Source organism: Corythoichthys intestinalis, chromosome 19 (assembly GCF_030265065.1).
Source record: "Corythoichthys intestinalis isolate RoL2023-P3 chromosome 19, ASM3026506v1, whole genome shotgun sequence".
Lineage (NCBI taxonomy): Eukaryota > Metazoa > Chordata > Actinopteri > Syngnathiformes > Syngnathidae > Corythoichthys > Corythoichthys intestinalis.
The window spans coordinates 798,080-811,245 of NC_080413.1; the positions used below are offsets into that span (position 1 = coordinate 798,080).

The 13,166-nt window shown below is 42.6% G+C and overlaps 1 protein-coding gene across 2 annotated transcripts in view; it reads right to left on the reverse strand.

The window, feature by feature from the left end:
• Positions 1-13,166, reverse strand: part of LOC130907614 (cytochrome P450 2K1-like) — a 36,927-nt gene that overhangs the window by 8,198 nt on the left and 15,563 nt on the right. Inside the window, exons 7-8 of one of the 2 annotated variants that reach the window (XM_057822910.1) lie at positions 1,203-1,374; positions 64-226 (exon numbers count right to left, since the gene is read on the reverse strand). In XM_057822910.1, coding sequence (XP_057678893.1) covers positions 64-226; positions 1,203-1,374 — 335 coding nt within the window. Of the gene's footprint in view, positions 1-63; positions 227-1,202; positions 1,375-11,395; positions 11,849-13,166 lie in introns of those variants that run through there. The other variant, XM_057822909.1, reaches the window with a different exon arrangement.

A 13,166-nucleotide genomic window follows, 5' to 3' on the forward strand; every position in this document is an offset into this window, starting at 1 on the left:
GGGGTGAGCTGCACAGTGACATCGCTTTCCTGCGCGCTTTCTAAATGCGGTGTGTGCTTTTACCGTGGTCCATCTTGTCCTCCTTAAAGGTGTTAAGAGGTTCCCGCTCACCAAATTCTTCGGCGTGCTCCACCAGGGCTTCTTTCACTGTCTGGTATCCGGCCAGGACCACCACCTTCTTGGGCCCCAAGTGGAAGGTGAAGACCGGGCCATACTTCTTGGACATCTTGGACATTAAAACTACGTATATCACATTGGCGAATAAATAGAAAATTGGAAAGAATTCAAATCTGGCCATTTCTGTTTTTTTTCTCTCATGAGTTTAGAGTTAACGGTAAGCATAAAAGTTATTAGATAACTTGCAACTCATAAAAGAAAACCTCATGGTAATCATTTACCAATCATTGTATCCTGAAATGGTAGGTGTCCACATGTGAATATGCCGTTTTTTTTTGTGTTTTTGTTTTTTCTTATGATTTAGGGCTATAAATAGTTTTGACCTGGATTTTGGAGCACTTCTAGCTCACTGCCAGTACATTTTGGATCATTTCCTGTAAATTTGGTGGGCAATTTGAGGAAGTTTTTTTTATTTTTTATTTTTTCCAAGATAATGATGAAGATAATGATGAAACTGCGTTGTTGTTTTTTTTATTGCTGTGCTATCAAAAATGGTGTCCAATATTTTGTCTTAAGTATCGATGTCAAGTTTTAAGTATTGATATCAAGTTTGAATTTTTTTCCAGTAATTTTACTATCGTGACAACAATACTAACAACCCTTTGCTACTATGCACACATTATCTGCACATAACATTACATGTGGAAACTTTGTGTGTTTGGGTAAAATGATGCTCTGTCTGTGTCCTTTTGTGGAAGAGCTAATATTGCGGATTGCCTAACTTAATCAGTGCAAATTTTTAACTTCTTTGGTATTGGAAGGACACCAAAAGGGTGCAACTCCAGCAAGTGTCTAAAAGTGCAACATTTAACGATCGCACCGAGCAAACGTTGACGTTTCTGGAGGTTCCAAATAAATGCTGTTCCCACCACCTCATCAAGAAAGTTGACTTCCTAAAATAGTGATTGGGAATCATTTTGAAGCAGCCATTCCCGGAAAAAAAAATGTCGATGTTGCAATTTTTACATCCGGATTACAAAGGCGTTTCACCCCGCCATTGGGCGTGCGCGCACGTCGTCGCTCACCTCCAAGAGGGTCCGATGCGGTGCGCGCAAGTTCAGGTGCAGCAGATTCCCGAGCAAGGGTAGCGGCCTGGGCCCCGGAGGCTCCGATGCACGCAGGTGATCCGGCTGACTGAAGGCCGACCGCCAGGCCACATAGGCGGCGAGGAGGAGCAGCACAGAGGCGAGCAAGGAGCTTGCGCTCAGAGGGAACGACAACGCGGCCGTCACATCCATGCTTTGGCTGGTCTGATGTGTAGTGAAACCAACTGAGACCCCCCGCGTGACCCGCTCTGAGGACAACCCACAACAGGGCGGAACTCTGAAAGGTGTACCGCACGCCGGTGTAGGTGCACTATCCTATAGACCCTGCTCACCTACGTCACAAAATGGGCGTGTCGCTGTTTCCGGCCGCCATATTGTACCTCTTTTTCAGACCTATTCTCATTGTTTTCAATTAGTCGAGCAAGTTATAGAGCAATTCATGGAAGCCCCGGTGTTATCTGACGCTGTAAACTCATTGGATCCGTTGCATAAAAGGCGTTACGTGGAAAAGCTTCAGTTTATCCATTCGCCAGATCCGTATTTGATGCCTAAATCGATGTTTTTCGACCCGCTGGCTTCGCCTGACATCTGATACCCACACAAAATCAGCCTATTCTCACGAAAGTTTGAAAAACTTTAAGAGCTTGGAGGCTTATAAATGCTACGTTGCTGGTTGGGTGAAACACGTCCTCGTACACGAAAATTCGGCAGGAATCTTGTGCTCGGAAGGTGAGTTACGAAATTTTCAATTCAAAATCTTTTGTTCTTGCTAACATCCACTGTCAAGTCTAATGTATTTCATATCATTTGTCAATGGAGCTAGGGCTTTTAATGTTTGGTTTAGCGATAGCACTCTCACTGTATACATATATAATACGTAATAAATATGAAGTGCGATAGCACTACTCCAGATTGTCCCTAGTTGAATTTATTTTTTGGCTTTTGACCTCAATAGTGAAATTGTAAATTAATTGTATGACAACTGTCTGATTATCCCCTTATAATTATATATTTTCAGGTAGTTCATTCACAACGTCTGAGTGTATGTTGTCGGCGATTAGCCTAGCAATGATCTTAATTGTGGTTGTCAGCCCAAAACCCTCTAAATATATATTAAATGCATCTTACCAGATATAAAATGACTACTACATAATCTGTGGTAGTCGTTTGGAGCCCAGTTTTCTCGTCGAATTGCAGCAGTCAATCTGGGTCTCCTCTTCGGGTCTCTCGGAATACGGTAAAAATTCAAGTCTCTCCATCTATCTTCTCTGTTTTTGCAACCGACCGCCACACACGATTTCACCATTTTGATTATTAATGTTAACGGGCAGAAAAACACGCCATAATAGGAGGAATTTACGAAGCGCTAATGCATTAACATGACTAGTATTCGGACAACATGGTGCGGGGGCGTGGCTGTGACGTCACGTGAGTAGGGTCTATTCCCCTCACTATCCACTCGCGGGGGCCTGCACTTGTCATTGACGTTCCTTATTCTCGCTATATGTTTATACAACTTTAACATTTGTTAATAATACGCTTTGCGTCGAGTATCATCCATCGCTTTTCCTTTTTAAATGGGCACTTTTAAGCGAACGCAAGAAGTAACAACGGGAACATTTTTAAACAGGCATTTCACGGGACAGCATTTCCTCGGCCAATTATATAGTTTGTATAGACCCTACCCACCTACGTCATAAAACCACGTGCTCGCTGTATGGTTCCGCCCACTTGTCCGTCATTTTGTCTCTGTATTAGCATTGGTTTCAATTGATCGAGGAATTTAAAATGCATTTAATGGAAGACCCGGTGCTTTCTGATGCCGTAAACTCACTGGATGTGTTGCATAAAAGGCGTTATGTGGAAAAGCTTCGTTCTATACAGTCGCCAGATCCATATTTGATGCCCAAATCGATGTTTTTCGACCCACTGTCTTTGCCCTGTCTGCCTGACATCTGCTACGCTGATATTTACAATTATCTTGTCCACACAAAATCAGCCTATTCTCACGAAAAACTTCAAGAGCTTGGACGCTTATAAATACTTCGTTGCTGGTTGGGTGAAACAGGTCTTCGTCCACGAAAATTCGGCAGGAATCTATCTTGTGCTTGGAAAGGTGAGTTACGAAATTTTCAATTCAAAATCTTTTATTCTTGCTAACATCCACTGTCAAGTCTAATGTATTTCATGTCATTTGTCAATGGAGCTAGGGCTTTTAATGTTTATATGGTTTAGCGATAGCACTCTCACTACATACATACGTGTATGTTGTCGGCGATTAGCCTAGCAATGATCTTAATTGTGGTTGTCAGCCCAAAACCCTCTAAATATATATTAAATGCATCTTACCAGATATAAAATGACTACTACATAATCTGTGGTAATCGTTTGGAGCCCAGTTTTCTCGTCGAATTGCAGCAGCCCATCTCGCTCTCTTCTCTCCGGGTCTCTCGGAATCCGGTAGAACTTCGAGTCTCTCCGTCTTCTCCGTCTATCTTCTCTGTTATTGCAACCGACCGCCACACACGCCTTCACCATTTTGATTATTAATGTTAACGAGCAGAAAAACACGCCGTAAATGGGAGGAATGTACGTAGCCGTAACAGGTCAACACGATGTGTTGACGGACAAGTGGGCGGCACCAGTCAGGAGAGCGGAGTTGTGACGTCACGTGGGTAGGCTCTATAGCAGGGGTCAGCAATCCTGGTCCTCGAGTGCCACTATCCAGCTTGTTTTCCATCTCTCCCTCTTTTGACACACCTGAATCAAATGATCAGCTCATCAGCAAGCTCTGCAGGAGCCTGATAACGATCATGATTATTTGATCCAGGTGTGTTAAAGGAGGGAGGCATGGAAAACAAGCTGGATAGTGGCACTCGAGGACCAGGGTTGCTGACCCCTGGTCTATAGAGCCTACCCACGTACCACGTGTTCGCTGTAGGGTTCCGCCCACTTGTCCGTCAAAACATAGTGTTAACCTATTACGGCTACGTACATTTCTCCTATTTACGGCGTGTTTTTCTGCTCCTTAACATTAATAATCAAAATGGTGAAGGCGTGTGTGGCTGTTGGTTGCACTAACAGAGAAGATGGAAGGAGAGACTTGAAATTTTACCGTATTCCGAGGGATCCAAATAGAAGAGCGAAATGGACGGCTGCAATTCGACGTGAAAACTGGACACCAAAAAATCACCACAGACTATGTAGTAGTCATTTTATATCCGGTAAGATGCATTTAATATACATTTAGAGGGTTTTGGCCTGACAACCACAATTAAGATCATTGCTAGGCTAATCGCCGACAACATACGACGTAGTACGACATAGTTTCAAATTCAAGATGTTTGTGACTTCCCTTTCTTCCACCATCGTTATTTTTTGAATAATATTTAGCTGGTACCAAGTAAAAGAAACTGGCCTCGTCTACAGGGCTGACAAATAACCACAATTAAGATCATTGCTAGGCTAATCGCCGACAACATACGACGTAGTACGACATAGTTTCAAATTCAAGATGTTTGTGACTTCCCTTTCTTCCACCATCGTTATTTTTTGAATAATATTTAGCTGGTAACAAGTGAAGGAAACTGGCCTCGTCTACGGGGCTGACAAATAACCACAATTAAGATCATTGCTAAGCTAATCGCCGACAACATACACGTATGTATGTAGTGAGTGCTATCGCTAAACCATATAAACATTAAAAGCCTTAACTCCATTGACAAACAACATGAAATACATTAGACTTGACAGTGGATGTTAGCAATAACAAAAGAATTCGAATTGAAAATTTCGTAACTCACCTTTCCAAGCACAAGATAGATTCCTGCCAAACGAGGACCTGTTTCACCCAACCAGCAACGAAGTATTTATAAGCGTCCAAGCTCTTGAAGTTTTTCGTGAGAATAGGCTGATTTTGTGTGGACAAGATCATTTTAAATATCAGCGTAGCAGATGTCAGGCAGACAGGGCGAAGACAGTGGGTCGAAAAACATCGATTTGGGCATCAAATATGGATCTGGCGACTGTATAGAACGAAGCTTTTCCTCATAACGCCTTTTATGCAACAGACCCAGTGAGTTTGCGGCACCAGAAAGCACCGGGTCTTCCATGAAATGTATTTTAAATTCCGCCATCAATTGAAAACAATGCTAATACAGAGTCAAAATGACGGACAAGTGGGCGGAACCATACAGCGACCACGTGGTACGTGGGTAGGCTCTATAGGATAGTGAGCCTACACCTGCTATTTTTAGACCGCATCGTAAAGCGGAAGTAAAGCCGAAGTGGGACATTATAGACCCGCCCTCGCATAGACACAACGTAATTTGTGCTACTATTAGGCTCGAGCGTATGACATGGCACTCGCGAGGTTTCCGCCGCTATTGCCATTTTGGAAGTGGGAGACATAAACAGTGAGGCATTTCAACACAGGTCGCTCTTTAAAAATGGTTGGAAATTATTGTGCGATAAAGAATTGCAACAACCGATCGAATAGAAAGGAGAATGTACAGCTCGACGGAACACCATTGAGTTTCTTCCAGATCCCTACATGGAGAAAAGGCGAGGGAAAGGTCATATCTGAACTTACCAAACGTCGAAGAATGGCATGGGTGGCTTCGATCAAAAGCAAGGGCATAACGTTTGATTCTCCAGTTACACACACTTCCACTCCGGTAAGTTAATTTCGTTTGTTTACGCAAATTTCGGTAACTTTGTGCCCTATGTCGGCCTGTTGTTAGCTATAGCTACAGCTAAACAACTAGCATGCATACATGTGCATTGTCTTCATTCGACATAATTCCTGTCGTTGCTAAATGAAAAAGCTGTAATATTTTGACGTGAGAGAGTGGCAAAGAATTTGTACACAGGCTACATTTTCTGCAACAAAAAATTTGTACATCCGTAGTCACAGACTAATGTAAACACACATTGCCTACCTTTGCTAGAAAGATGGTGTTGCCGTTTGCTCTGGTCATAATGTGCAGATCTTGCACCCATCCGCAGCAAAACTGTTCGTAGCTTTGTAGCGATTTGTAGTTTTGGAATTGCTGATGAGTGTAGTAACTTACACCAAACACTAAATACAGCACGATGTCCTTTTCGCGTAGTGGTGGAAGCTTGTCGACATCTTTATTCCATTTGTGTTCGGCTTACTCGTAAGGGTCAACATTGTTCACATCCTTAAAATTGCTCACATATCTGTCCTTCGCCGTGGTAACAAGTTTGTCTCTGTATTGAACTGGCAAGTTTTCCTTACTTTTTTCCATCTTTGGCACTCGTAGTTGAATTGTAATTGCCGTTAAGTTTAAATGTCCCGTGATGCAGACGTGCTTCCGAAATGGCTGCATTGTCGCAAATCTCGCATGATCCCGTGCTGCTGTGACGTAAACGCTCGAGCCTAATTCTCCGGTAATCTTTCAAAAACGAACATGCCGATCACGCATTGCTTTTTGGAAATTGTAGAAACGACTCTAGACATTACGACACATGAAGGATGTTTTCTTCATACATTTCCGGAAACCAAAACCTCGGAAGGAAAAAATGTGAAGACTGACTTAACTTGCGCGGACTTTAACACCAGCTCGGTGAATCCATTCACATTTCATATGCAGTAAACATTACGTTGGGTTGGCATGGTCTTTCAGAGGACAAAGAGGTAAGCCATTTTGATATTTTTAACTTATTCTTTTAGCGTAGCGTTGTGCTGTACTGCTTCTGTCTGACAATGAATGACCTGAAAAGAATTGCAATGGTATCTGACTGCCACTGTTACCGTTTCTGTTATGTTATATATAAACAACTTTAGTCTGGGGGAAGTGTAAATAAATTATAGAATTAAGATGTGTTATCAATGAAAAAATGAGAAGTGTTCGTTGGCTGTCACTGAGTAGCATTTGCGATCGCTACACAAAGCTAACTAAATTACCCCCAAGAACGGTAAGAAACGTAGTACAACCAGAGGATATAGACCCTACTCACATGACGTCACAACCACGCCTTCGCGCCATATTGTCCGTCAACTCGTCGTGTTGACGCATTAGCGCTTCGTAAATTCCTCCTATTATGGCGTGTTTTTCTGCTCGTTAACATTAGTCATCAAAATGGTGAAGGCGTGTGTGGCGGTTGGTTGCAATAACAGAGAAGATAGACGGAGAGACTTCAAGTTCTACCGTATTCCGAGAGACCTGGAGAGGAGAGCGAGATGGACTGCTGCAATTCAACGAGAAAACTGGGCTCCAAACGATTACCACAGATTATGTATTAGTCATTTTATATCTGGTAAGATGCATTTAATATATATTTAGAGGGTTTTGGGCTGACAAGCATAATTAAGATTATTGCGAGGCTACAACAACATACAGTTTCAAATTCAAGATGCTTATTTCTTCCACCATCATTACATTTTGAATAATATTTAGCTGGTACCAAGTGAAAGAAGCTGGCCTCGTCTACGGATCATCAGTTCAACAGGTGTGTCCAAACCTTTTGCAAAGGGGGCCAGATTTGGTGTGGTAAAAATGCGGGGGGGGGGGGGGGGGGGGGGGCTACCTTGGCTGATTTACAAAGAACAATATATTTAAACAAATTTTAGCAAGCCCTTCTTTATGTCACATTTGCTTTATTATTTTTTTAAATTCATAATTTCAACAGTCTCGTCTTTGTGGCGTTCTCTTTCGACACTCGGGCTCTTGCGAAATACTGCTGCTGTGAAATGAAACTGGCTTCAAGTTGCTATAATTTCTCGCTGCGTATCTCCCCTATAATGTTGTCGTACATGTCAGCATGTCTTGTTCGGTAATATCATTATCGCGTCACATCGAACTCTTTGAAAACAGCGACTGTCTCTTTGCAAATGAGGCAGACACAGTTGTTGTGTGTTTTATTGAAGAAATAGTCCAATATCCACCTATCCTTGAAGCGTTGGCCATCGCAGTCAACTTTTTTTTTTTATTGATTGTCGCCATTTTAGAAAATTGGAATGGTCACAAGGGGTAATGTTGCTTAGAGTGCTGCTCTTAAAGTTTTTCAAACTTTCGTGAGAATAGGCTGATTTTGTGTGGACAAGATAGTTGTAGATATCAGGGTAGCAGATGTCAGGCAGAGAGGGCGAAGACAGCGGGTCGAAAAATATCAAATATGGATCTGGCGAATGGATAGACTGAAGCTTTTCCACATAACGCCTTTTATGCAACGCATCCAATGAGTTTACAGCGTCTGAAAGCATCGGGGCTTCCATGAATTGCACTATAAATTGCACAACAAATTGAAACCATTGAGAATATGGATAAACAATGACGGACAATATGGCGGCTGGATACAGCGACACGTCATTCTGTGACGTTGGTGAGTAGGGTCTATAAAAGAAAGACATGGCTGATGGTAAAGGATAGCTTGTTGAAACAGGAGAATGTCATTGTTGGTCACGTCGATAAAAAAGCTAAAGCTATGCTTAGGTCGGCTCGTTTTTTTTTCGTCTTTTTCAGCTTTCGACACTCAAGCCATCTCTTTAACTGAACATTTTTATGTTCTTCCACATCTTTGCCAGTGAATTTGGCTCCAGGCACATCATTTTCGGAAAGAATTGGTAGGTTTATCTCTGTAAACATCTCCTTCGTACACGATTTCCAATCATTTCCTATTAGGGACAAACGGTGGCTTGTCCCTACTTAGCAACAGCAGCTAATGTTGTGAATATTAATGAGCGGAAGTGACGTGTTGCTTGCGGTACGCCATTAGCCTCGGTACAAAACAAAACAAAACAAAACAGAAAAAAAATTTGACACCGTCAAATGGAGTCAAAACTAGATTTCGACAGGTAGTGTCCTAAAATTTTGTGTTCATAAAAATCATTTGTGCTCTTAAAACAATTGTGCATTTTCCAAAATAAAAAAATGATAGCACTGGAGGAAAAAATGGTATTCACAAATTAAACACTTCCCTAGCAAAAACGAAAAAAATTCCCTCAAAATAATTTTGCAGGCTTAGAAACGTTTTCAAGCACAAAAAATATTTTTTTTGCAAGTGCACAAAAAGTTTTTTCCCGTGGACACAAATGATAGGTGCCACTATTTGACTCCATACCTTGAGTAGCACACCCTCCCAATTTAAATGGATTGGGCGTCTATCGCCGTCATTGGCACTATATCATGGTAATTTACCCCCCCCCCCCCCCCCCCCCCCCCCCCCCAAAAAAAAATCCCATTGAAAAAAATTATAGTATTGTACTTGTTTTTCCAGCAACTTGTATGATTGGCATTTTAATTCATAAAATATTTGTCCAGCAGGTGGCACTGTTTTTCTAATTTGATGAATGCAACAACAACTCAAAAACGGCCATCCTTAATTTGTAGTTTAACAAAAAGTAGTATTGCAAAGTCAAACACAGTCAAGCGTTCTGAGCTTGTGTTTGGTCGGGCTGAGCGTGAAGCCCCCGCGGGGCGTCAGGTCCAGGTTCTCCTCCGAGACCCCCGCCGGAGGTCTGAAGTGAAAGTGCTACAGGAGCGTCACGAAGAAGAAGATGAAGTTTCATGCGGGCCAGGCTCTCTCCCTGACAAACCCTGCCACCTGCCGCACGACCAGATGATGGCGCTGGCTTAGCAAGATTTTTTTGCTGCCTTGTGTTTGTGTGTGTTTGGTGTTCCACCTGCCAGTGCAGCGTCTGCAGTAATGCGGACTCTGCACCGATCTGTTGTGTTGAAAAAGAAGCTGAGCCAAAGGCAAAGCTCTCGATTTACGAGTCGATCTACGTTCCTGCCCTCACCTATGGTCACGAGCTGTGAGTCGGAAGAACAAGATCCCGGGTACAAGCGGCCCAAATGAGTTTCCTTTGCAGGGTGTCCGGGCTCTCTTAGAGATGAGGTGAGGAACTCAGTCACCCGGGATGGACTCGGGGTCGAGCTGCTACTCCTCCGCATTGAGGGGAGGCAGCTAAGGTGGCTCGGTCATCGGGTTCAGATGCCTCCTGGACGCCTCCCTGGAGAGGTGTTCTGGGGATGTCCCACAGGCATCTTTATTGTGATTAATTTTATATATTGTAGTGAGTTTGTAGGTTCCAAATAGTAAAAAGCACCAGCTTGATGCTCTCTTCACTCGTCTTCTTCACAAGCACGCTGGACAGTGGCAAAAAAAAAAAAAAAAAGACTCTCACTACTCGCGTTGAGTTCGTTCCTTTAATACAAAAAAAAGCGACGCCACAGACTGATATTACAGAAATCGTAAATTAAAGAGCAAACTGAGAGAATAATGAGGAAAAGAAAAATTATTCACTTTGCAAGTTAAATCAGTAAATACAGAAAGTTATCGAGGGGTCAAAAACTTCGCACACACAGCTTCTTCCGCATACGTCGTCACGTATGGCGTCACGAGCTTGTTTTATGAAATCAAATAAATAAATCACTATGAAAATGAATAATTGATTAAACCATTTTTTAGGCTTCTATACAGAGTTTTAACAGAATTCACCTACGGAACTAATGTTGGCTAGTTGTGTAGTTCCCGGGGGGAAGGACTTAGTAAAAGGGAAAGCCGGGAGTAAACAGTTGGTTCCAGCGAGTTGCATGCAAGTGTGACCTGTGGTGTTTTTCTTGGTGTGCGGTTTTCAATGTCATTAAAACAACGCAGCTTGGTTCCGTTGTCCGACAATCCTCCTCAGACTCCTGTCCTAGCTTGCCACAGTGGTGACCCCGACGCTCGTCTCGCCGAAGTTTACTAGGCGGAACATTTCATTGACTTTAACGACATGGCGAACGCTACAGTTCTGAAGCTACCGGAGTTTTGGGAGTCTGCCGCGGCCACGTGGTTCACTCAAGCAGAGGCTCAGTTCACCCTCTGTGGAATTACTGACGACGCCACGCGTTATTACCACATTGTGTCTGCACTTGGGAGTTCTACTGCCGCCAGAGCTGTGAGTTTGATTACTTCCCAGCCTGAGCTGAATAAATACGCTGTCTCAAGACGTACCAGCTCAACATATTTGAACCAAACGAGCCCGGCCATTAAACGCCTCCTCTGTCAATAGTTAACTTTTCCATTCCAATAGCGCTTATTCAACGTGAGCAAGATTTCAGGTGGTGACCATGTTATTAAAAATAACTTTTCCCACATTTTTTTATGCCCAAAGTTAAAAATGCTATTGTTTCACGTTTTATGTATTTATTTTTAACAAAGACACAAAAACACACAAAAAAAAACTTTTTTTTTCTCTACAACATCAGGGGCTGCTGCAGAACCCTCACCACCCCACTTCCCAGGCCACTGTTTGAAAGTCTTGTCCGCCTTGCCTTCATTTAAAAAAAAAAAATTCTATTTGTGAACATATCATTTCCACATTTTGGGCAAAAGCCGTGCATGCTTATTAGTTGTTGTTTTCAAAATGATCAGGTGAGACAATTGCAAAAAATAAAGGCACAAGTCAGAGGCGACGCAATGTTAGCCAGTCAGCCGGCTAATGGCGCGAAGTCTGTGGGGGGCAGGGGCGAGCGCAAGGCCCACACGGGGCGTCAGGTCCAGCCGGTCTTCCGGGTCCCCCGCCGGGGGCCGGAAGCAGAAGTGCTGCAGGAGCGTGACGAAGAAGATGAAGAGCTCCATGCGCGCCAGACTCTCGCCCAGACACGCCCTGCGACCTGCAGGACGACCAGCAAAGAGCGCCGTCGTTAGCAAAAATGGCTGTTTTGTTCTGCCTCTCAACAATCCTCTGAAAGATTTCATTTAGTGTTGTGCTCGAAACCGTGGACAAAGATCATAAGCGGATTTTAAGGGGGGGCAGCCCCCCCCCCGGTGGCTGAAAAGTGTCATTGCATGAAATTGACTTTATATAGAAAGGTTGTAAAGCAGGGGTCCCCAAACTACGGCCAGCGGGCTGAATACAGCCCGCCTCCACATTTGGCCCGGCCCCCTGAACAATACCATTGAGCATTTTGAATTTTTTTTTTTTCTCAATAGTGTTACTTATTTCCTGGCCTTTTCTTTGAAGAACTCAGAGAGGGTTATTTGGTTATCTATTTAAGTAATATTGTTATTATTATTTATTATTATTATTATATTATATTATTATTTTTATTCTATTTACTATTGTTTCGTGAAGAATCCAGAAAGGGTTATTTGATTGTGGCTTTCTGGAAAAACTAATTTTTTTATATTTAGGCACTCCTGCAATGGTCACACTTTTTTTTGTCACAAACTGACCCCGGCCCCTCATCAGAGAAGGGAAAAGTTGTGTGGCTCTCACAGGAAAAAGTTTGGGGACCCCTGTTGTAATGCAATAAAACTGCAACAAAAATGAATGAAATGAACAAAAAAATATATAAATATAATGGCGTCAAAATTTTTTTTTTGAACAGATCATGTGAATAGCACCTTAGACGGTCATTTGCTTTGCATATCATTTTCCCAAAAAAAAAGGATGAGGGGAGGGTGATTTTATTTTTCAAATGATTTTTTTCTTTGATTGAAGCAACTTTTTTGGGATTGAATGATTTAGACACAAATGTCCAACCCATAATATGGCCCAAACACAAAAAGGATTGTGTAGAAGCCATATTCACTGTCACAATTGAGTGCATCAATGCGTTTATTTTGAAACTGTGTTATTGTTTTTGCCACCAGGGGGCACCACCAATGTCATTAGGTATTTTACTATAAAGGTGCGCCTAGAGAGCCACTGTTAATTAGTGCACCTGGTGGACACACGGTTTTTACCATGGGACCATAGCACGCCGTAGCATGAGCTGCATTGGAAAGTGGACTGTTTGCTGAATGACTGGAATAAATCACCAAACTAAAACCATCCATGTGGGCAGTTCATTGCCGGTATAGCCTATGCGTACATTCAGGTTCCGAAGGTGTACTCAGTATTGGCTTGATTTTGAGTTTGCTAAAAATGCCAGTACATTAAGTAAAAACCGTGTCCTGTGAACATCCAAGATTAAGGAAATAAGTAAA